General features: G+C 69.7%; 3 protein-coding genes across 5 annotated transcripts; 1 reads left to right on the top strand and 2 right to left on the bottom strand.

The window, feature by feature from the left end:
* The first annotated feature begins 1,084 nt into the window (after nucleotides 1-1,084).
* On the top strand, nucleotides 1,085-10,904 carry TBX21 (T-box transcription factor 21). Its single transcript, XM_074561995.1, has 6 exons — nucleotides 1,085-1,957; nucleotides 8,671-8,825; nucleotides 8,931-9,052; nucleotides 9,140-9,298; nucleotides 9,949-10,010; nucleotides 10,108-10,904. The coding sequence occupies exons 1-6, from the start codon at nucleotides 1,491-1,493 to the stop codon at nucleotides 10,766-10,768; spliced, it is 1,626 nt and encodes a 541-aa protein (XP_074418096.1). The 5' UTR covers nucleotides 1,085-1,490; the 3' UTR covers nucleotides 10,769-10,904.
* A 446-nt stretch (nucleotides 10,905-11,350) lies between these two features.
* OSBPL7 (oxysterol binding protein like 7) lies at nucleotides 11,351-19,470 on the bottom strand. 3 transcript variants are annotated; one of them, XM_074561716.1, is made up of 23 exons: nucleotides 19,416-19,470; nucleotides 18,256-18,448; nucleotides 17,889-18,011; nucleotides 17,697-17,750; nucleotides 17,444-17,557; nucleotides 17,230-17,349; nucleotides 17,016-17,136; nucleotides 16,824-16,927; nucleotides 16,635-16,727; nucleotides 16,408-16,537; nucleotides 16,177-16,301; nucleotides 15,816-15,896; nucleotides 15,602-15,733; nucleotides 14,976-15,066; nucleotides 14,611-14,888; nucleotides 13,655-13,792; nucleotides 13,512-13,575; nucleotides 13,353-13,431; nucleotides 13,101-13,245; nucleotides 12,375-12,516; nucleotides 12,142-12,268; nucleotides 11,919-12,041; nucleotides 11,351-11,795 (listed from the first exon to the last, which is right to left on the bottom strand). In XM_074561716.1, exons 2-23 carry the CDS (start codon nucleotides 18,346-18,348, stop codon nucleotides 11,687-11,689), a joined length of 2,586 nt encoding a protein of 861 aa, XP_074417817.1. In that variant the 5' UTR covers nucleotides 18,349-18,448; nucleotides 19,416-19,470; the 3' UTR covers nucleotides 11,351-11,686. The 3 variants fall into 3 exon arrangements, with proteins under 3 accessions (XP_074417817.1, XP_074417819.1, XP_074417820.1); XM_074561718.1 differs by lacking the exon at nucleotides 19,416-19,470 and adding an exon at nucleotides 18,656-18,761; XM_074561719.1 differs by lacking the exon at nucleotides 13,655-13,792 and having other exon boundaries at nucleotides 11,352-11,795.
* Nucleotides 19,471-20,001: 531 nt separating this feature from the next.
* Nucleotides 20,002-22,219, bottom strand: MRPL10 (mitochondrial ribosomal protein L10). The gene is made up of 5 exons (XM_074561736.1): nucleotides 22,132-22,219; nucleotides 21,770-21,942; nucleotides 21,182-21,346; nucleotides 20,912-21,056; nucleotides 20,002-20,653 (listed from the first exon to the last, which is right to left on the bottom strand). The coding sequence occupies exons 1-5, from the start codon at nucleotides 22,169-22,171 to the stop codon at nucleotides 20,403-20,405; spliced, it is 774 nt and encodes a 257-aa protein (XP_074417837.1). The 5' UTR covers nucleotides 22,172-22,219; the 3' UTR covers nucleotides 20,002-20,402.
* Nucleotides 22,220-22,245: the final 26 nt, after the last annotated feature.

The following is a 22,245-nucleotide window of genomic DNA, read 5'->3' as shown; positions in this document are numbered from 1 at the left end:
ACAGGCGTGGGGAAAGCTGGGTACATCCCTGCACCCAGGGGGTGAGGCGGGACCCCAGGAAGGGGAGGACACACGGGCCGGTGGCAGTGTCACTCGTCCTTTCGTGCGGTGTGTGGGAGCGACAGGCACGGGGTGGCACCCAGCCGTCCCCCAGCCTCCCGTGGCGCTGCCCCACTGGGAATGGAAAGTATTGACGGGCGCTGAGCTTGGGGAGCTGCCAAGGGAAGCGGCCCCTCCGGAGTAAAATGCCTTCGTGATGGCTCCAGGGGACACGGGGACTTCCCCCAGCGCAGCAGGGTCAAGGGCAGGTGCCAGGAAGGCCTGGCCTCAGGGTGGGCACGGGAGCGGGCACGGAGGGTGGGCACGACTTGTCCGAGCTCCCCGGGGAGCCTGCAGCACCCCAAACTCAGCAGAAGCAGGGGGACGGGACCCCAGCCCCGGTTCCCAGGTGACCCCCAGCTCGAGCCACCTCCCGTGTCTGTCGCGACACCAGGGTGTGCAGGGGGGACCCAAAATATCGGGCACCTAGCACTCACACAGAGTCTGGGGGCTGCCCCGGCCTCCACAGGGGGGGAAGCACCCCCACACAGGGCCCAACCGGCACCCTCGGGCAAGTGGGCTAATTATGGATTAATTAAGGATCCTGGGAGGAGGGGGGACAGGGCGTTAACCGTCCCCCAGTGCCTTGTGTCACCCCAGAGCCCCAAAATACGGGCGGGATTGTGGACCCTGCACTGTCCCCCTGGTCAATCCATGCTCTGTCCCCGTGTCCCCCCCCACAGCGTCCCTGTCCCCTCTCGTGTCCCCACCCCTGCCAGTGTCCCACGGCCCCGGCTCCTCCCACGTCCCCCAACCCCCTCCCACCTCCCCACTCCCCCAGTGCCCCACGTCCCCGCCGTGTCCCCCGCCCCCTCCGACGCTCCGTGTCCCCCGTGTCCCCCGTCCCCTCCCGACCGGCGCTCCCCGCGTGTCCGGGACCCGCGTGTGGCGCTCCCCGCCCCCGGCCCGCCCCGGCCCCGCTCCCCCGCCCCGGTGGGGGCCGCCTCCGCGGGGGGGGGGAGGTCGGGGAGGGGGGAGGAGGCGGAGCTCCCGGCGCGGAGCCGCTTCTTTGGATAAGAGGCGCGGGGCCACGGGGATGGGCAGGTGGAGCGTGTGAGGGCACCGGCAGCAGCGGGGCAGGGCGGCCTCCCGTTCCCCCCCATCGCCGCCGACGATCTACAACCCCCCCATCCCCCGACGGCACTTTTGGGGGCTTTCCGCGTGTTTGGAGGTGGTTTTTTTTTTCGGGTTTGTTTTTTTTGCCCTCCCTCCCCCTTGGCTTTCCCCGAGCCGCCCCGGCTCGCCCCCTCCCCGGGGCTGCCGGGCATGGAGGGGGCGGCGGGAGCCCGGCGAAGCGGCCACCGTTGAAACGCGCCCGGCTCCGGGTCCCGGGGCCGCCGGCGGGGCCCCCATGAGCGGCTGAGCGGGGCCGGTGCCCCCCGCCCCCGTCCATGGGCGCGCTGGAGCCGGGCACCGGAGCCCCCCGCCCCGCCGCCCCCATGCTCAGCGGCACCGCCAGCTTCGCCAAGGAGCCGCCGGGCCCCCGGGACGCCGCCGCCGTCTACTACGGTGATGGGGGGGGACCGGAGCCGGGAGCCCCCTCGCTGCCTTACGGTACTCCCGGCGGCTTCGGCGGCCGGTTCCTGGGACCGTGCCCGCCTTACCGGGCCCCGCCGCCTCCCGCCGCCGCCCCGGTGGAGGGTTACGCGGTGGAGGGTTACGCGGGCGCGGAGCTGTACGCGGGTGCGGAGGGCGCTTACCCCCCCGGCGCCGCCCCGCTGTGCCCCCGCGCCGGGCCGCTCTGCGCCCTGCCCGGGTACCGGGCGGCCGGTAAAGTGCAGGTGATGCTCAACAACTACCCGCTCTGGGCCAAGTTCCACAAGCACCAGACCGAGATGATCATCACCAAGCAGGGCAGGTGAGCCGGGGCACCGGGGGGGAGCGGGGGGAGCGGCGCAGGGGACCGGCAGGGCACCGGGACCCGCGTGGGCATCGGGGAGCAGCGGGTGGGGGTCCGGTGTAGGCAGAGATACGGGCAGGGCAGGGGGCACTGGGGGTGCTGGGGTGGGCACGCTGGCAGAGAGGGGTGCGGGACAGGCCGGGGGGGACGCTGCGGGGTGGGCAGGGGGTGGCCGGTACAGTGAGGGGCTGGAGGTCCCCGCCTCGTCCTCCCAAAGGGCTGGAGATGCGTGGGGGCGGGTGTTTGTGTGGGACTGGGGGTCCCCATCAGCAAGGGGGGTGGGTTTGTGCAAGGGGGGATCCCCATCCTGGCGGTTTTGGGGGCAACGTCCACCTGTGTGTGCAAGGAAAAAAGTCGGGGAGCGAAGCAGACCAGACCCCCCAGCTCTTGGTTTTTTAGGTGCGTTGAGGCTTGTTGGAAGGAGAAGAGGGTCTGGGGGGTGTCCCCACCCGTGTCAGGGTGGGAGAGGAGGGATCCGGACCTCCCGTGTCCGAGCAGGGTTTGTTGTGCCAGGAAGCTCACAGAGATGTTGCGGGGGGGGGGCTGGAGGCAGCGTTTATCCGGCCTCGGCCCGTGGCCGGATCCAGAGCTCGGTGCTGCAACAAGTAGTGAGAGGGGGGTGCCTGCTGGGGCCCGGGAGGGGGCCAGCAGCCACGGCCACCCCAGGAGCAACCCGGGTGGGTGGGTGACACCCCCTCTGCTTGCTGTCCTCCCTCCGGGATGGAAATCCCCCGCCCTGCTCTGTGGGGCAGGCAGAGGCCGGGTGCCCCCCGGGTGCCCAGGGAAGGGGGAGCATTTCGGCAGCGTCCTGGCTGCCGAAACAGCCGTTGGTGACACTGCGGCTGGGCACCTGCTGTCCTCCCCATGCTGCCGCCCGCCCGGGCTGTTCACAGGCTGCGGGCTCCTGGGGCTGGGGCAGGGTTGGGGGATACGTGGGGGGCTAAAGTCCACCCCACCTCTGCCAACGCCCCCTGGTCTGGAGGGGGCTGGGTGTGATAAAGGTCCTGGGGGGCCATGGAGTCGCCCCGACTTGGAACAAGGGGAGTCTGAAATGCTGGTGCCCACCTTGAGCCCGTCCTTCGGCCCCACACCGGGGTGATGTGGGGAGGGGGTGGGAGCCGGACCCCCGGCTGCAGTCCGGGAGGTCTTGCCCGAGGTCTCTGGGAGGGCCGAGGAGGGGAGTGTGAACATGGTGGGGCTGGGCATGGCGTTCAGCCCACTCTGGATCGGGCTCAGGGACTGCCGTGGCTCCTGAAAATCCATGGTGAGGGGGTGACGGGGCTATGTGTGGGGCAGCTGGCAGAGACACCCCCCCCCCGCTGCCATCCCCCCGCCCAGGGGGGCTCTTTCTGCCCAGCGCTGGGGCTGCCGGCAGCGATGCTCCCTGCCCTCTCCCCTTCCCTCCCTCGGCCGAGACAGACGGTGTCACTTCGATGCTGAGCCCAACCTGCTTAATGTGTTGGAAGTCTAAACGCGTTAGGGCCGCTTGGTTTGCCACAGCCGTTCCTGGGCCTGCTCCCCCCGCCGGGCTCGGGGATGCTCGGCAGCAAACAGGCACCGTCACGGATGGGGTGACGTGTCCCCAGCATGGGCTGAGGGGGTGGCAGAGGCGTTGGGCCCCACAACTGGTTGTTTCTCGCCCGCCATCGTTCAGGTCCGACAGGAACCCGCTGGAATTCTCCCCGTTGCTTTTCTCCTCTCCTTCCCCAGCCGCCGTGGCCAGTTCTGGGGCAGTGCCCGTCCCTGCTGCGTCAGGGCGGCTCAGGATCTGGTGCTGAGGGTCTGGAAATCGGGGTGCCGCTCGAGATTGATCCCGTCCTCTTTGCACAGTTTCACGTCTGGGCTCTGCCGCCGGCTCCCAGTCTGAAACCAGGCGATTTTGGGGCTCTTTTCCCCAGTCCGTCCCCTGCAGTGGCTCCACAGAGGGGCCGGGGTCCGGGGGGGGGCTGTGCTCTGTGCCGGGAGGGGCTCACAGCAAACCCAACCCAAGGAGACGTCAAGCTCAGAGCCACAAAACATCCGCTTCCCCCGACCCCGAGCTGGTTTGTTGCAGAAATCTGTCTGCAGGGCCGGGCTGCAGCACTGCTGAGACACAGGAAAAACCCCAGAGCCGGGGGCTGGAGGGGGACATGTGCCCCAAAGCAAGCACCCACCGGGCTGGGGGGCTCTGGGGTAGGGCAGGGGACATGTCCTGTCCCGCTGGTGGCACGGGTGCCACGTCTCGCTGTGCTGCGCAGCCCCCCGTGTCCCTGCAGAGGGGGGCTGAGGCCAGGTGGGAGATGGCAGCACTGGGACAAACCCAGTCGGGCGCTGGGATTCACCCCCGCTGGCGCCCTCCCTGCTGCCCCACGCCGTCCCACACCATCCCTTACCCACTCATCCCCAGCAAAAAGAATTTCCTGCTGGTTTCCCACGCAGGTCCCCATCCCTCCTCCGCCTCCCGCGACTCTCGGGGTTCAGCCGGGTCAGGATTTCTGCGGAAACCCCCAAGGACTCGCCATCGCCCCGGCTGCCAAGGGCCCGGGGAATTCCTGCGCGTGCTGCGAAGCTGGGGCTGGCTTCACCTTTCTGGGGGGCAGAGGGGCTGGCTTCGTATTTGGGGACACAATGGCATTGCCTTTGGAGAGGACGCCGGGGATGGCTTTGCCCTTGGCGGGGCCGCAGGGGCTGGCGTCGCCGTTGGAGGGGGGCAGGAAAGCTTTGGGGACACAAGAGCTGGGTTTGCATTTGGCAAACGCGAGGGTTGGCTTCGGTCTGAGGGGTGCAGGGGGCGGCCGTGCATTTGGGGGAACACGAGGCCTGGCTTCGTCTTTTTGGGGGGGACTCGGGGATGGTTTGCCTGGGCTGGCAGCCACCGTTCCCTGCAGGCTGGGCCGGGGGGGCATGGCGGGGCTGGAAGCAGTGGTGCAGCCGCGCTGTGCCGTGCGGACGTGTAGCGGTGCCACGCACCTATGCCACACTGTGTCGCAGGGCCATGCAGCCGTGCATTGCCATGCAGCCAAGTCACCGTGCCACGCCGAGCAGCCGTGCAACCACGCCGCTGTGCAATGCAGCCACGCAGCACCGTGCCACACATTGCTGTGCAGTCGCGCTGTGTCGCTGTGCTGCGCTGCGCCATGTCACCGTGCCATGACACTGTGCTGTGCCATGTCACCGTGCCATGCCGAGCAGCTGTGCCATGTCACCGCGCCATGCCACACAGCCGTGCTGTGTCACCATGCCGCGCCAAGCAGCCATGCCATGTCACCGTGCCAGGCAACCGTGCCATGTCACCGTGCCGTGCCGAGCAGCCATGCCATGTCACATTGCCATGCTGAGCAGCCGTGCCATGTCACCATGCCATGCAGCTGTGCCATGCAGCCGTGCCATGCCATGTCACCATGCCATGCAGCCATGCCATGTCGCCGTGCCATGCAGCCATGCCATGGTGCCGTGCCATGCCATGCAGCCGTGCCATGTCACCGTGCTGTGCCATGCAGCTGTGCCATGTCACCGTGCCATGCGGTGCAGCCGTGCCATACAGCTGCGCCAGGCTCCACCTGCATGCTGGGGGCTGCGCCGGGCTCCCACGCGCGGCCGTGGTTCTTGCGGCCGCTGGGGCTGGGGTGCGCTGGGCTGCCATCGAGTGAGGAGGCGGCTCAGGAAGCCGGCAGCCCCCCCCTGCGCTGCCGGGGGTGCAGGCAGGGCTGGGCAGGGGGGGCACCGCTGGCCGGGAGGGTTTTGCGCTCCCCACCCCGGGCAGGTTTGCAGACAGCTGGCCCCCAGATTCCCCTTCAGCCTGGGTTCATCCTGCACCCCCTGTCCCTGCTCCCTGTGTCCCCATGACCCCAATGTCCCGTGTCACCTAACGTCCTCTTGACACTCATGTCCCCTGGATGTGCTGATGTGCCCCCAGCTCCCCGTGTCCCCATGGCCACACGCCCTGTCCCCTCCCCGCGTCGAGGGGTTCATGTGGGGACAAGCCTCGGGGCAGCCTGGGAGCCGTGAGCCCCTTCTACAGCCCCAGCAACGTGCGAAGGGAGAGAAACTAGAGGTGCCCGGCGGCTTTTGGGGTGCAGGGGGTGTGTGTGGGGGGGTGAGCTGGCCGGGACACCCTGTACCCCACCACGGCACCTCCCAAACCGCAGCGGCCATACCCAGGGGAAGCGAGTCCTTGCCCGAGCGGCGGCCCCGGGAGCTCGAGCGTTGGGGGATTTAAAAATAAACGCGAGGCACGTACCGTTTCGGGTCTTACCCCCACCCTCCCGTGCCCCGGCCGAGCCCTGCGGTTTGCATCGCCGCAGCGTTTGAGCTCTAACTCTCTCTCTCTCTCTCTCTCCGCTCCGCCGGCAGCGCGAGGCTCTGGGAGCCGGGGAACTGGCGGTGTCGGAGCAAGCAAGGTGCAAAAAAGAAAAAAAACAAAACCCCCAAAAAAAACCAAAGCAAAAAAAAAAAAAAAAAAAAGAAAAAGGCTGTTTTCTTCCTCCCCGCTCCTCGCAGCGAGCTCGGCGCTGGTGCAACACCCGGCCTGGCTGCTCGCCGCGGGGACAGCCATCGCCCCGGCTCACTGGTGTGCCGGGAGCCGGTGCTGGTGGTGGCGAGGGCTTTGGCAGCCGGAGCGCGGCAGCGGCACGGCGAGGGAGCGCCCTGCCAGAGCTCGGCGGGGGCTCGCAGGCAGCGCAGCCCCTCGCTGCCGCCCTTTGATGTGGCCGCAATTTTTATCGGTGGCAGGAACCACCGTCCCCCGCCACGGCTGCGTCTCCGGGGGAGAGCTGAGCCCCGGGGGCCGCCCGTTTTCGACACACAAGTGGCGAGACAGGGCCTGCGAGGGCTCAGCGGGACCCTCAGGGTACCCGGGATGCTCGGGGCCACCGTCCGTCCCGGCCTCGGGAAGCACGTGCGCAGCTCCTGGCCACGAGCGCTGCTTTCTTTCTTTTTCTATTTCTTTTTCTTCTTTTTCTTCCCCGCCCCCCCCCCCCCCCCCCGCCCCAACCTCTTGCAAGGGCAATTTTGAGTCAGCGGCGCCCGGCGCAGGCTGTGCGTGCTCTTTCCACCGCTCTTTGCATGCCGCTCCCCGGGTGCCGTGGCACTGCCCGAGCCGTGCTTCCTGCCGGGGCCGCGGCCGAGCCCCCACCGTCCTGCCCCGGCACCCGGGGCTGCGTGCGCTCCGGGCCCCAGCCCCTCGCTTTACTCCTCACCCATGTTTTGTCCCCCCCCGGCTGGTGCGCGGGGGCAGGACGGTGACACGGGGAGGGGGGCTCGGCTGGGCTCCCGGGTGCAGCAGCCCCCTCGGTGCCTCGTGCCATCCCTGTCGTGAGCTCACAGGTCTCTGCCTTGGGGCTGGTGGGAAGCCCTGGTGCGCTGGGGCGGGGGCAGGAGCTGCCAGGGCAGGCAAAATAACCCCCCCAACACCACCACCCCCCTGCCAGGGGTGAATCTCACGGCTGGCTCCGTCCCTGACTCCTGCAGGGATGATGCTGGGCTGAGGTCGGCTCCCGGGAGCAGCCCACCCTCCCCGATCACCTGGGCTCCCTCCTGGCACAGGGGGAGGTGGAAGCCCCCCCACCCAGCCCCACACGGGACCCCTCGGCCAGGCAAGGCTTTATAGGGCCTTTCGGAGAATCCCTGGCACCCGCTTTATGAGAAACGCCAGCGCTTCGAGGAAATGGGGGGGGGGGTGTGAAACCAGCCCCCCCTCGCCACCAGCCGCCCCCCACCCTCACCCACCAGGTACTGGCAGACGGGAAGCGGCACAGCCCGAGGGAGGAAGAGGGGAGGAGAGAGGGAGGGGGCCGGGGGCATGTGGGGCTGCAGCCCCCCCAGTCCTCTTCCCCCGGCGGGGGGAGGATGAATTTCCCCATCACCCCGTGTGTATCGCACCCAGGCAAAGCTGGCGGGAGGGCTGAGGGCCCTCCGTGCCCCCCATGTCGGTCTGGCAGGGGGGGCTCTGTCCTGCTCCCCACCGGCGATGGCTTGTTAAGGCAGGTGACACTAACAGGGGGGCCGGTGCTGGGGCTGGTTTCCAGCTCCGGCCACCAAAAGCCAAAACTCCAGCGGACGCCAAAGTGACGCGGTTGAAGAGCTGAGCTCTGCCATGCGGGGGGGGGGGCTAAACCAGCGCCCCCGACCCCTGCTGCAAACCCAGGCTGGCAACTGGGGCTGCTGGGGCCCGTGATGGAAAAGGAGGGACCGAACTTGGAGGGGAAGGTGTCAGATCTCCCACCCCAGGGCTGGGATTTGGGGTCCCCCGTGGGTGCGGGGGGACAGCAGGGTGCAGCCCCATGGTGGGGGGGTGCCACAGCTGCAGCCCTGGGGCCGCAGTGTCACCCCCGGCCGTCCCGTCCCGTCCCCTTCCTGCCCTTGGCGCAGGCTGGCGCCCAGCCTGAAATAGCAGCGGTGTTGGTTTCCGATCCGGAAGGTGCTTGGGGAGGGGGAGGAAGATGCCGGTGTGGGGGGGGGATCGGCCCCGAGAGCATCCCCCAGCTGCTGGGGTCAGTCAGCTCCTCACGGGCACCCAGCCGGGCATGAGGGGGCCGGGCATCACGCTGCCTCAGTTTCCCCATGACTGCTCTGGGAGGCAGAACCAACCTCCCCCCCCACCTCACCCCGCGGCCCCTCGAGGCAGGGGTTGAGCCGGGGGGTGGGGGGGGAGCTGGGTGGTGACAGTGCCTGTGCCTCTGTCCCCTCCCCAGGCGCATGTTCCCGTTCCTCAGCTTCAACCTCTCGGGGCTCAACCCCGTGGCCCACTACAGCGTCTGCGTGGACGTGGTGCTGGTGGACCAGCATCACTGGCGCTACCAGGGCGGCAAGTGGGTGCAGTGCGGGAAAGCCGAGGGCAACATGCCAGGTATGCCCCCCCCCCCCATCATCCCCTTCCTCCTCCTCCTCCTGGCAGTGCTGGGCGGGGTGGTAACCCCATCCAAGCTGCCCCCCCCTCTCCGTCTTTCCCCAGGGAACCGCCTCTACCTGCACCCCGACTCGCCCAACACGGGCGCCCACTGGATGCGGCAGGAGGTCTCCTTCGGGAAGCTGAAGCTCACCAACAACAAGGGCGCATCCAACAACGTCGGCCAGGTATGGCTCCCACCGGCACGCCGGGCCAGGCCGGGTTCCTCCGTGGCCACCCCTTGACCGCACGCTGCTCCCCCCCGCCTCCCCCAGATGATCGTGCTGCAGTCGCTGCACAAGTACCAGCCCCGGCTGCATGTGACGGAGGTGAAGGAGGGGGAGGGCGAGGAGGCGTACCCCTCCCCGCACACCCACACCTTCGTCTTCCCCGAGACCCAGTTCATCGCCGTCACAGCCTACCAGAACGCCGACGTGAGTACGAGACACACACACACACCCCCCCCCCAGCCCCGGTCCCTAGCATGGGGGTACCCCCCCCAACCAGCCCCCCCCCAGCAGCAGAGGAACCCCAGCGATCCCCCCGGCATCCCCCCAGGGCCACAGAAACCACTGATACACCCCGGTATCGCCCCAGCATCACAGCAACCCCAATACCCCCCCGAGCAGCCCCTGGTGACCCCCCCCAGCACCCTCTAAGGCCCCCAGCATCAGGGAAACCCCAGTGGCATCCCCCCAGCCCCCCCCCCCCCAGCTGCCAACACCCCTGTCCACAGAATCTCCACAACCCCTGGTACCCCCCCCCCCGACATCCCCTCAGCATCCCGGTACCTCCCCCTGAATCCCTCCAGCATCCCAGTAGCCCCCCCAGTACCCCCTCAGCACCCTGCAATGCTCCCCCCGCCCCCAGCATCCCATCACCAATCACCCTATTCCGCCCCCCCAGCACAGCCTGACCCCCCCCCCGAGGTTGTGGCTGAGCCCCCCCGCGGGTGCTGGGGTGGGCGTCCCAGGACAGGCAGGGGACTGTGGTGGGGTGGGGGCTGCTTGAGGACGGGGGGGCTGCTCGAGGGGTGGGGAGAACATCCGAAGCCCCCCCCCCAGCTCCGTGTCCCTCCCCCCAGATCACCCAGCTGAAGATCGACCACAACCCCTTTGCCAAAGGATTTCGGGATAACTTTGACTCGTGAGTGTCCCCCCCACCCTCCCGCTGGTGCCCCCCTGCCTCCAGGCCGGCAGGAGGGCATTCCCCCCCACTGCTGCCCTGTCGTCCCCCCCCCCAGGATGTACGCGGCCTCGGAGGGCGAGCGCCTCACCCCCTCTCCGCCGGAGGGTCCCGGCTGCCAGCAGCTCCTGCCCGCTCCCCGCTTCCAGCCCTTCCTGCCCGAGCAGTACCCGCTGCCCCCCGGCCGCTTCTTCGGCGGGGGGGAGCGGGGGGCCCCGCTGCCCCTGCCCCCCAAGGACCCCCCACGCTGGTACTTCACCCCCCAGCAGCCGCCCGCCGTCGGGGGGCTGGAGTACGGCAGCTACGAGGGGGGGTACGGGGGGGGCAAGCTGATGCCCTACGGGGTGAAGCCCTTCGCCCTGACGCCTGCCTCCCACCCCCCCCTGCCCTACTACCCCCCCGAGGGGCCGGGGGGGTTCGGGGCGGCGGGGGGCTGGAGCCCCGGGCAATATGGCCCCAAGGGAAGCCCCGGGGGGGCTCTGGGCTGGTACCGGGAGCCCCGGGAGGAGAAGGGGAAGGAGGCGGAGGGCTGGCCCCCCCCCGAGCCCCCCGCCGCCACCTCGGGCGACTCCTCGGACTCGGGGCTGTACGAGTGCAAGCGGCGGCGGGTGTCCCCGTACCCCTCCAGCGCCGAGAGCTCCCCCCACACACGCAACGGCGACCTCTACGACAAGGACCCGGGCACCGACAGCGGCTACTACGGCTTCTACGGCAACTGAGCCGTGCTGGGGGGGCTCAGACACACACACCCCCCCGCCCCGGGCACCCCAAAGCCACGGGAGCTGGGTGCAAGGGGTCCTGTGTGCCGCCCCCCCCCGCCCCCGCCCTATTTAACACCCAAATCCTGGGAAGACTTGAGCGGAGGTGGGGGGGGCTGCAGCCAGACAATCAGCCCCCGGTGCCACCCCAGTGGGGCCGTGGGGGCGAGCAGGGAGGGGACGGGCTGGGGGGGGGTGGAGGTGGTGGGGTTTTTTTGTTGTCAGTGGTTTATAGAGTGTGGGGGGGGTTGGTTAATGCTGAAGTATTTATTGAGCCCCCCCTGCGTGCCCAGCGTGGGGCCGGGGGCAGCAGCATATCTCGCAATAAAGGGGACGCTGTGGGGCACGGCTCTTTGCTCTCCTCTGCGGGCATGTGGGAGGGAAACTGAGGCACTGGTGGAGGGCAGGGGGGGGCGTGTGAAGGGACTTGTGCCCCCCCTCTTCACTGGGGGGACCCAGGCATCCTGGGCCGGGAGTGGGGTCCTGAGCACCTGAGCCCCCCCTCCCCGGGCCGGGGTGGGAAGGAAGATTTCTGCACACCCCAGCTCTTTGCAGCCTTTATTAGAGCAGCCCCCGCGCACAGCTTGGGGGGCTGGGGGGGTCTGCCCGCCCGCGGGCACCCCGGGACCCCCGGTGCCTCCCCATAGTGAGCCAGGAACCCAGGCGTCCTGTGCCCCCAGGGCTCTGCCCCAGGTCGGGGGGGTGGGGGAGAGGCACTGCCTGTGCCCCCCGCTTTTGTATCACAGTTTTCCTTAAACACCGGCAAAACGGCTTGGGGGGGGGCATTGCACCGCCAGGGCTGGGGGGACCAGCCCCACTGCCATCCACCACTGCTGTGATGAGCTGGGGGGGGCCTCAGCACCCCACGGGGGGGAGTCGCTACCAGAGAACAGCACTGTCCAGGTGGGCGAAGCCGGGGTCCAGGCGCAGCTTCCAGTAGGTGTTGTTGGTCACCCACGACTCCTTGCCGTTGGCGTCCGTCAGCCGCCTGGGGATGGGGATGGGGGGGGTGGGTGTCACAGCTGGGGAGCCATCAAGACCCCCAGGGCGTCTCCCTGCATCCCTGGTGGTGCCCCTGGGCCCTGTATTCAAGCCCCCCCTCTCCCCGGACCTGAAGAAGCGAGCCTGGTGGGTGATGTTGTTCTCCTCCATGACCCGGCGCCGGTCGCGCTGCAGCTGCTCGATCTGCCGCTTCTGCGTCTCGGCCGCCGGCACGTTGCCTTCCTCCAGGTACCTGGGGGCGGCGGGGGGGTGGACATCGCTGTAACGAGCTGGGCGGCCTCAGCTCCCCTCCCCTCGCCCCCCCCCCCCCCAGACACCGTGGTGCTGCTCACCGCTGGTCGGGGCGCAGGCGGGTGTCGGTGGAGGGCAGGACGCGCCGCAGCTCGGGCGTGAGCTCGTTCAGCTCCAGGGCGAACTGGGTGAAGCCGTAATTCCTCTCGTGGTCGCGGGGCATGGGGTCTGCCGGGGATTGCACAGCGCTGAGACCCCCCCCCCACCCCCGGTGGCGCCCCCAGGGTGGGGTATCCCCCCCCCAGGACATGGCCCCCCCCACCCAGGTCCTTACTGGCTCTCCAGATGCACTGGCCCGGGGGGGGCCCACGGTGCAGCCCCTCGTGCCACTTGCCGGCCAGACGCTCCACCACCGTCCCGCTGCGGCTCAGCACGGCCCCCTGCACCTCGTTGGCCCCCGCGCCCCAGTACCGCGCCTGCGGCCACAGCAGGGCTGGGCGGGGGGGGCCGGAGGGGGGGGGCCGGTGGGAGAGGGTGTGGTCACTGGGGAAGGGTGGGGCCCTGAGGGGCGGGGCTACTGGGAAAGAGGGGGGGTCCTGGGGGAGGGGCTACTGGGAAAGGGTGGGGTCAGTGGGAAAGGGTGGGACCACTGGCAAAGGGCGGGGCCCTGAGGGGCGGGGCTACTGGGAAAGGGCGGGGTCCTGAGTGAGGGGCAGGGCTATTTAGGAAAGCGTGGGGCGCTGAGGGGAGGAGCCACTGGGAAAGGGTGGGACACTTGGGGGAGGGACCACTGGGAAAAGGGCGGGGCTACTGGGAAGGGTGGGGCGAGGCAAGGGGCGGGGCAACACTACCCTTTAGATGAATGAAGGGGCGGGGTCAGTCAAAGGGGCGGGGTCAGGGGCACGAGGAAGGGTGGGGCCATGGGGTGGGCGGAGCGCGGGGACAGAAGGGCGGGGCCAAGGCGGGGCAGGGGGCAGGGAAGGGGCTGCGATAGGTGGAGGTGGGGCAGGGTATGGCAGGGCGGGGTGTGCTGGGTGTGGCAGGGCGTGGCAGGGCACACCTTGCAGAAGGTGATCTTGCAGTGGTAGGAGGCGTCGCGGGTGTTGCGGATCAGCACCTCCCCGTAGTGCTCGATCCAGCGGGGGCCGCTGAGGACGTTGTGGATGCAGGTCGTCACCTTGTTCCACTCGAAGTGGTCCCCGGTCCTGCGGGCACCGCCTCAGCGTGGGCTGGCGAGCGCGGGCAGGGCGGCGCCGCGGGGGGCGGGGGGGGGGGACAGACGACGACACACACGGACCTGCCGGGGGCTCACCTGGGCAGCTGGACGTTGACTGTGCCCACGGGGACGATCTCCAGGGACTTGCCCCAAAATTTGTTCTTCCACCTCATGTCTGGGAGGGGGGGGACAGGAGGAGGTTAACCCCCCCCCCCCGGCCCCCTTATCTGTCCCCCCACCCTCCTCAGCACGCACCTTGCCAGAAGATGAAGTTGTCAGACTCGGCGTGGCAGGCGGAGATAGGCGGGTGGTGGCACACCTGGAGGGAGGAAGAAGGGGGACATGCCACCGCCCCGTCCGGCTCTGTCCCCGCTCCCTGTCCTCGTCCCCGTCCCCACCTGCTCGCTGATGAAGCGGAAGCCGCGGTCGGGCCGCACGCACTCGTAGGTCTCGCCCAGCACCGGGTTGAAGGGTTTGCTGCCCGCCCGGTAGTAGGTGGAGGCGTAGGCGGACACGGCGAAGGCGGCCACGTAGACCTGTCACCGCAGCCACCGCACCGCTGCCACCGCACCGCTGCCACCGCACCGCGGGCAGGGTGCCTACCGAGCCCTCCCCCCGGGGAGGGGGGGTGTGTTTTCCCTCGGCCACGCCCATTATGCGTGTTCCCCATGTCCCCCATGTCCCCCGACCTCTGGTGTCCCCCCTTAGCCTCAAGTCCCCCGCGTCCCTTGACACCCCCAATCTTCGAACTCCCCAAGTCCCTCCATGTCCCCCCAAGTACCCTCTGTGTCCCCTGAGCTACCCGTGCCCCTGAGCCCCGTGTTGGCCACCCTGTGCCCTCCCTGTCCCCAAAGTCTCCCAAGGCCCCGTGTCCCCCATGTCCCCTGTGCCCTCGACCACTCCATGCCCCTGAAGTCCCTCATGTCCCCTGAGCCCCCTTGTCCCCCAAGCTCCCCCTGCCCCCAAGCCCCCTAAATCCGCAAACTCCCCAAATCCTTTGTATCCCTCTGTCTCCCAAGCACCTGACCACCCCGTGCCCCCGAAGTCCCTCCGGTCCCCTGAGCCCCTTTGTCCCCTGAGCCCCTAAAACCTCGAACTCCCCAAATCCTTTGTAACCCTCTGTGTCCCCCGGGCCCTCGACCACGCTGAGCCCCCTTGTCCCCCCGGCTCCCCCGACCCCTGAACCCCCCCGAATACTCCAACTCTCCAAGTCCCCCACGTCCCTCTGTGTCCCCTCTGCCCCCAAAGTCCCCCGTGCCCCCGAAGTCCCCCGAACCCCCTTGACCCCCGAGCCCTCCCGTTGTCCCTGACCCCCCCCCCACCCCCCCCCCCCCACCCCGGCCCCCCCCCTCACCAGTCGCTGGCGGGGGTCGCGGGCGCGGCTGGCGCGGTCCAGCAGCGCGCTGTACTCCAGCTCCTCGCAGAGCCGCTGCAGCGTGTTGAGCGGCTCGTTGAGGTGCACGGGCAGCGCCACCCGCGACAGGTCCTTGCCCACGCTGCTCCGCAGCAGCCCCCACAGGCTCACGTCCCCCGGGGGCGCCGGGGGGGCGGGCAGGCAGCTCCGCCGCCGCGGGTCCGGCCCCGGCAGCTCCAGCGGCGCCGGTTCCACGGGCAGCCCCGGACCCTCCGCTCCTGCCGGGCACCGGGCGGTGGGGCCAAGCCGCACCTCCCCCTTCCCCCTTTCGTGCCCCCCCCCCCCCGGTGTTCCCCTCGCCGTACCTGTCGGGGGGCGGCCCGGCCCCCCCGGCTCGGCCGTGTCCTCGCAGGCGCTGGTGGTGGCCTCGCTGATGCACGACTCGTCGTCCGAGGGCTGGGGAGGCGCAGGGGACCGTCGGCGGCTTCGGGGGGGGTCAGGGCGGGGTGGGGGGTGGGGAGTCTAGGGGTTACCCCACCGGGGGGGGGAAGGAGGGGCTGTACCGGGCAGGGCCCCCCCGGGAGGATGGGACGAGAGTCGGGTACTTGGGATGGGTTGGGGCGGGGGGGGGCAGGACGGGGAGGGGGTGGTGGGTACCAGTGGGACTGCAGGAGTGGGGAGCGGGGGCAGGGGGGGCACCGGCAGCACCCGGCCCCCACCGCCCGGCTCAGAGACTGCGGACACCCCGAGCACCCGGAATGGGGGAGCTGCGGGGGGCTGCAGGGGCTGGGGGGGGCGTGGGGAGCAGGGGGGGCGTGGGGAGCTGGGGGGGTGGCTCCCGGGCCGGCTAACGGGGAGGGGACGGGGGAGAGAGAAGGGAGAGTTGAACCCACAACATACCCACAGCAGGGGGGGGGTCTGCAGAGACCCCCCATGCCATTAGATCCTTGCTCCCCCCCGGCCCGCCCCTGCCCCCTGAAGACCCCCCCACCTCATTCTCCGAGGAGCTGGCGGAGAGGAAGACCTCGCAGGCGTCGAAGAACTCGGTGTGCGAGTCGGCCAGCGAGACGATGCTGCGGTTGGAGAGCTGCTGCTCCCGGCCCTTGGCCGGCAACGCGTCTGGCTGCGGGGACAGCCACCGCCTCAGCCCGCCACCCTGGGGGTGTCACCCGCACCCCCCACCCCATGCCGGCCCCCCCCCCGACCTCGTCAGGATGCAGCGAGGCGAAGGAATCCAGGGTGGTGTCGGAGGAGACGGAGAGGGAGTGGAAGCGGCGCAAGGCGGCCTGCGGAGGCAGGGGGAGTCTGAGCCGGGCCCCCCCCCCCCAGCCTGTCCCCTCCAGCCAGCGTGGGGGTGACAGAGCGGGGGGATTCACCCTGCTGCTGCCCAGGCACCCAGCACCAGGCTGAGACCCTGCCAACTCACTGCACCCAACGGCACCCAGCACCAGGCTGAGACCCTGCCAACTCACTGCACCCAACGGCACCCCAGCAGCCACAACCCTCGGGCTCTGCCGGGACCCAAAGCCGGGGGCAGCCCTGCCCAGCCCCCCCGAGATCCCTCACCCCGGTGTTGCCGACCCGCCCCGGGCGCGGGGCCGAGCGCCGGCGATCCAGCGCTTGCCGCATCTCCTCCAGACGGGCCCTCTCGGCCATCAGCGCGGCCACCACGCTGCTGAGCGAGCCATGCACTGTCGGCAGACACGGGCGGGGGGTCAGGCTGCGGCACGGCATCCCACACCCGCCCCGCCACCGCCGGGACCCCCGGCAGGGCTCAGCATCCCCCTCCCATCCCACCTTTCTGGGCCAGGACCCAGAAGCTCCGCTGCAGCTGGCTGTACTCGGGGGGGAGGCTGAAGGGCAGCTGGCTCTGGGACGGCTCCAGGTAGCGCGAGAGGTTGGGGACGGAGCCGTGCAGGCGGCCCACCTTGGAGGGGGACACACGTGGGGGTCAGCAGGGCCCTGGGGGGCTCCATCCCCCAGTGATGGCTCCAGAGCTCTGTGGGACTCCCGCTCCCCCTCACCCGACCGATGGTGTCATCCTTGGCGAAGCTCTGGGTGCACCAGATCTTGGTGCTCCTCCTGCCTTTCTTGGGCCTCTCCGCGGTAGCCGAGGGCTGCGAGGGAAAGGAGGGGGGGCTGGAGCTGGACCGTCCCTGGGAAGAGGGGGGTTTCCACGCTGGGCGATGCTCAGCCCCGCGCCCGACGCTCACCTGGCTGCCGGAGATGAGGGGGGCCGAGGGGATGCGGTGCAGGGCCTCCAGGCTCTGCAACATGCCCGTCAGCTCCTGCAGCTTCGCCTGGCACTCCGACAGCTCTGCCACAGGCACGGAGTCAGGGATGGGGGACGGGGCATCCCCCCCTGCCCGACCCCGACCCCGTGCGTCCCCTCCAGCCCCGCTCACCGGCCGAGCAGCGCTCCAGCCCCTCACTGTCCTTCAGCCAGGCGTTCACCTTGTCGCGGGAGCTGGCGAGGGTGGAGAGGGCAGGGGCACTGCCCGAGGGCAGGATCCGCGTCCACGGGCCCTGCAGCAGGGGAGAAGGGGCACGGCCGGGGCTGCCGTCGGGAGCCCATCACCCGGGTGCCGCCTCACGTCTCCACCCCGAGGTGTCACCCACCTGCGCGTTGGTGGGGGTCCGCCCCGTGGGACACCCCCGGGGGCCGGGCTCGGGCCCCTCGCCCTGGTGATGGGAGCAGAGGCTGCTCACCCAGCTGGCAAAGAGCTCCGGGGACTTGATCTGCGGGACAGGGGCAAGTTGGATGGAGTCAGGGGGGAGACCCGGGTGGGGGACACCCGATGCCCCCAGCCCCGGCTCCAGCCCCCGCCAGCACCTTGAGGTGGTAAATGTTCTCCTCTGTGTCCAGGTCGACCCGCTGCGCCTTCTTGTTGATGGACATGACGGACTGACGGATGTCGATGGCTCCGTGCAGTTTGCCCTTGAGGACCTGGGGGAGCCCAGGGACCCCCGTCAGGAGGAAGACCCCCTTCCTCATGGGGGCCATGGGGTTTCCCCCACCCCGAGCCCTTGGGGAAGCTGCACGGATGCAGCCCAGCCCCACGGACGCAGCTCAGCCCCACACTCACGTCCTGGCGCGTGGTGGCATATTTCAGGATGCCGTTTTCCAGCACAAAGTACCTCTGGGGACAGAGAGGGACGGTTGTTTTGGGGAGCAGAGACTGGTCCCCGCAGCCCCTTTATCCAGGGGCCCAAATTGCCCCAGGGATGGCGCCCGTGTGGCCGGGGGACGGCTCCCGGTGCCAGCTCTGCCCCGTTACCTTGTGCCAGCCCTTCAGGGGCCATTTCCTCTTCTTGAGCAGGTAGCCCTCGTGCCGCTGCGGCTGCTGGCCCGGGCTGCCCCGTGCGCGCGGCTCCTCCACCACCTCCCAGCTCTCCGAGCCCTGCAGGGATGGGGGTCAGCACGGGGGTCCCTCGGCACCGGGGGCAGCCGGGGTGCTCCCCACCTTGTCCCCAGGCAGGGACACTCGGTACCTCCCAGGGGATGGAGCATCTCTGTATCCCCGTATCCCCCTTCTTAAAGTGGGGCGCAGCCCCCCGAGGCCCCATGGCACCCCCAGTCCAGCTTGGGTGCACCACTGGGATCCCGCTGAGCCCCCCTTCCCCCAGCCCAGAGCCCCCCCCGACCTGCTGAATGCTGCTGTGCTTGGAAGACACGGTGCTGTTGGAACGCGACAGGGCCCTTTTCGGAGAGGACGGGTCCTTCTCGTGGCTGCCCATGGCTGGCGAGCAGAGGGGGCTGGGCCAAGCCCCCCCTCCTGTCTGCGCTGCGGGGCTGGGGGTCCGAGCTCGGCCGTCACAGCCCGGGCGGTGGGAGCCACTGCGAGGAGGGGAGGCCACGTCAGGGAGGGATCACCCACCCTGCCCGCGCGTTTCCTGCCCTGACAGACACCCTCATCCCTTCCCTGGAGGGGACATGGGGTGGGGGGGACCCTGCTGCCCCCCGAGAGCCCGGCATGTGACTGCGGCCGGGACCCAGAAGCTTCTGTGCGAGACGGAGCCATCAACCCATCCAGCCTTATCTCACCTCCACCTGGCGGGTCCAGAGTCCGGCCCTGCCGCCCGGCTCCCGTTGCCCCATGGACTCAGTGCCACACGGCAACCCCGCGGCAGGCGCAGCCGGGAGGGCGACCCAGGGGACAGAGACCGGGATCAGCCCCGGGTCCATCCCCGCGCCCCCGAGCTGGGACACGACCCCCAAAAAACCCCGACCCTGCCACGCTCCCCCCGGCTGAGTGTTCCCTTCGCCCTTCTCAAGAACAGGAGGGGAAACTGAGGCACAGGAAAGTTCCCCCTCCCCTGCCCCCCCCCCCCCCGCCCTCGCCGGCACCTGCCGGGGGACCCGGGTGTCCCGGACGCCGCTGTAGGGATGGGGACGGTGATGTCGCCGGCAGGATGGTCAAGCCCCGGCACCGATAACTGCGGCACCGCGCACCCCTGCTCCGAGGCGAAGGGACCGGGGCGCTCCCACCGCAGCCCTGACCCCCCCCCAGCCCTGCCCAGCTTGGCAGCGAAGGGAGCACCCCCTGGGTGCTGCAGGACTGACCCCCCCTCCCGGCAGCGGGGCCGGACCGGCGCCCCCCGGGGGTCCCCAGCCGCCCCCTCCGCCTGCAGCCCCCGCCGAGGCGCGGGGCGGGGGGGTGCCAAAGCCGATCCCGGTGTCCCCGCGCAGGTGTCACCCCCCGGAGCAGCGGGGGACGGATCGGGCTGCGGGGGGCGGCGGAGCCGTGGCGGGGTGGGCGCGGAGCCGGAGCCCCCCCAACCCGGGCCGGGCCCCCGGTGCTCACCTGGGCGGGCGGCGGGCGGGCGGCCGGGGCCGGTGGCATCCTGCCCGGCGGCTGCAGGAACCGGAACACGGAAGGAGGCGGAGGCGGCGGCGGCCCGGAGCCGCTCGGCTCTGCCCCCTGCACCGTGGAGGACCGGAGCCGACAGCGCCCAGGAGGGGCCATCGGGACATCCCCCCCCGACGCCCCGAGCCGGACCCACCCGCGTCCCGAACGCGGACAGACCCGGACCCCCCTGCCCCGGGATCGGGGTAACGAAGCAGGGTGGGGGGGATCCATCCTCTCCTGTAACGAAGGGGGGTGTGGGGGGGTCTCATCCCGGCTGCACCTGCTTCCCCCCCACCAAGCCTGAGGCCGACCCACCAGCTCTGCCCAGGCAGAGTGGGGTTCCCACCACCCCACGGGGGTCCCGGGGTTCACCCCCCCCCAAGCTTTGCTTTATCCTCCCTCCCCCAGTATTTCCCTCGCCCCCCCCAGCACGGCCCTGCTCCAGGAGAGCCCCTGAGGAGCTCCCAGCATCTCCCCACACATCGAGGGGCAGGAATCCTGCCAAACACCCCCACAAATTGAAGACGAGTCCTCCAGCATCTCCACCACCACGCTTTAATGGACAGGATGGCAACCCCGCGGACACGGCTCGGTCAGCGTTACAGCATGCTCCCCCGGTTCCAGCAGGCAGGGGTGCGCAGAGTGCCAGGGGTTCCCCCCGCCAGCACCACGGGGGGTCCCCGCCGCACTCTTGCCTCCTCCGTCCGATGCCCGAGACCCTCCAACCGCAGCCCCACAGCACCCGAATCACAGCCAGGACGTTCCCAGGTGCCATCAGTGCTGGTAGCGGGGAGCAAAGAGAAGGGCCAGGGCTCCCTGATCGGGACAGTGGTGCCACAGGAGACCCAGTCCCGCCGCTGGCTGCCCACCTGGGGACAAATCTTCAGTCCCTGACCCCCCCCGACTGCAGCCGGTGAAGGAGCTGACTCCCAGGGCTCAGCGTCAGTGAGCTCCCGAGCTCTGGGCAGGGGCGGGCTCGGACGGGCTCCCCGTCTCCCTGGCCTGCAGCTGACGGATGTGCTCATCCAGGAGAGCCGTGAGGTATGCAGAGCCGCGCTGGAGCAGGGAGGACGTCTGGGAGGGCAGGACGGCCAGGGCACCCACTGTCTGCCCCTGGCTGACCTCCAGCGAGGGCAGCTTGGCCAAGTTCTCCACTCCCTGCTTGCTCAGGATGGTGTTGTCGATGCAGGCGCCTGGAAGAGAGGAGCAGAGCTGAGGACAGGAGATGGGGTGCCAGAGCCAGAGCCCTGTCATCTTCCACAAGCGCATAAGGAAAGGCTTGCTCCTGCAGGCAGGACTCTTGCTCCTCGCCATCTATCCCTCATTTTAGGGGACATGACAGCGATCCCACAAGCGCAGGTCTGTTAGCATGGACCCTCCACCTCTCCCCAGCACTGGAGGGGAGCCCTAAGCCCAGCGCCAGCACACGGGGACACAGGAAAGGCTCTCACCCAGGAGGTTGATCTGCGGCACTCCCTTCAGCACCCGCAGCATCTCCTTTGCCTTCAATTCCGGGCTCACCAGCAGGATATTGCGCGCCACAAAGAGAGGGAGGAGATTCTTGTACTTGGACTGTGACAGCACGGGTCTGACGATCTAGGGGAGACAGCTCTCAAAATGCAGCTTTTCACCCCAGCACGTGCCACAGGGTCATCCCAGCTCTCACCCACCTTCCCCCGCCCCAGCCACACCGGGATCTGCCCCGGCAGCTCTGCCCCTACCTCGTTCAGGACGAACTTGACCTCAATGTTGTGCTTTCGGAGGTAATGCCTCATCAGCACCACGTCCTCGTCGGGCATGGAGTTGTACTGACAGACAGCAATCATCCGATTGTCCCGGAACACCTCCTCCACCTGCCGCCGCAACAGCCGGGCATAGCCGTTGTCCTGAAGGGAGTGAGCAGCGATGGGCCACAGGGAAGGGGCAATGGCTGCTGCCTCCCCCAACTCTGACCCTGCAAAAGGACCTACTGCCATGAGATGCCGCCATGGATCATGAGATGCTGCCACGGATTGGGACTCACCTGGCTTCCAGCACGTGGGTTACCAGCTGGGGCATCTCCCAGCCACTGACAGCATGATGAAAAGGAGCAGTAATCACCCCAGAAGCCTCCATACCGGTGTCCAGCCAGGCTCACCCTGGGGCAGGGCTGTCCCAAAGCCCCGTACTGCACCCAGTGGGGGCTGCAGACCCCCGTGTCAAATCGCCAAGGCAAACCACACAGACGGGGCGTGCAAAGCCACTCGGTCTCCTTGCGCACCGAGGCCCCACAGCCGCGCACCCACAACGGCCACAGGCCAGAAAATTACCTCCTCCTCGACCCTCTCCTTCCTGGGGGTCAGGCAGCGCGGCGGGACGGCCGGCCGCGGGGCCAGGTACTCGGTCACGGCCATCAGCTTCTGCCGCTGGAAATGCATGGCCTTCCAGTGCCGGGTGACCGCCTTGGAGCCGCGGCGGACGAACTGCAGGGCGGGCAGCCAGCCTGGGGAGAGGGGGCAGACGGGCAGCGCTCAGGGCCGGCGCCAGGCCCCGGGTTCCCCCGGCGGGGAGCGTGAGAGGAGCCGGGAGCGGGGAGGAGGGCCGAGGTAAGGACAGGCCGGGCCGCACGCACGCCCTCCCTCCCCTGCCCGAGCCCCATGGAGACACCCAGCCCCGGTGAGGAGCCCCTCACCCCGCCGCCATGGCGCGCCGCCGCTGCTGAGCGCCGCCATGTTTGCCGCGGAGGCGCAAAGGCTTGTGGGAAGGTGGACGACCGGCGGCGCGCGGGCGCGGAGGGGCGCGCCCC

This window comes from Larus michahellis, chromosome 18, assembly GCF_964199755.1.
Source record: "Larus michahellis chromosome 18, bLarMic1.1, whole genome shotgun sequence".
Classification (NCBI taxonomy): domain Eukaryota; kingdom Metazoa; phylum Chordata; class Aves; order Charadriiformes; family Laridae; genus Larus; species Larus michahellis.
The sequence above is the reverse complement of the archived record's forward strand: the minus strand, read 5'-3'. Positions and strand labels throughout refer to the sequence as shown.

What these genes read in the sequence shown, in the direction of transcription:
- OSBPL7 (XM_074561716.1), bottom strand. Translation starts at nt 18,348, where the DNA reads ATGGGCAGCCACGAGAAGGACCCGTCCTCTCCGAAAAGGGCCCTGTCG. An exon ending in CCTCGCTGCATCCTGACGAG is followed by an intron (nt 15,734 to 15,815) that starts GTCGGGGGGGGG and finishes CTGTCCCCGCAG; the next exon opens with CCAGACGCGTTGCCGGCCAA. An exon ending in GCCGGGCCGCCCCCCGACAG is followed by an intron (nt 14,889 to 14,975) that starts GTACGGCGAGGG and finishes GGTGCCCGGCAG; the next exon opens with GAGCGGAGGGTCCGGGGCTG.
- MRPL10 (XM_074561736.1), bottom strand. Translation starts at nt 22,171, where the DNA reads ATGGCGGCGCTCAGCAGCGGCGGCGCGCCATGGCGGCGGG. An exon ending in AGGAGAGGGTCGAGGAGGAG is followed by an intron (nt 21,347 to 21,769) that starts GTAATTTTCTGG and finishes CACTCCCTTCAG; the next exon opens with GACAACGGCTATGCCCGGCT. An exon ending in GCCGCAGATCAACCTCCTGG is followed by an intron (nt 20,654 to 20,911) that starts GTGAGAGCCTTT and finishes CCTCTCTTCCAG; the next exon opens with GCGCCTGCATCGACAACACC.
- TBX21 (XM_074561995.1), top strand. Translation starts at nt 1,491, where the DNA reads ATGGGCGCGCTGGAGCCGGGCACCGGAGCCCCCCGCCCCGCCGCCCCC. An exon ending in ATCATCACCAAGCAGGGCAG is followed by an intron (nt 1,958 to 8,670) that starts GTGAGCCGGGGC and finishes TCCCCTCCCCAG; the next exon opens with GCGCATGTTCCCGTTCCTCA. An exon ending in CATCCAACAACGTCGGCCAG is followed by an intron (nt 9,053 to 9,139) that starts GTATGGCTCCCA and finishes CGCCTCCCCCAG; the next exon opens with ATGATCGTGCTGCAGTCGCT.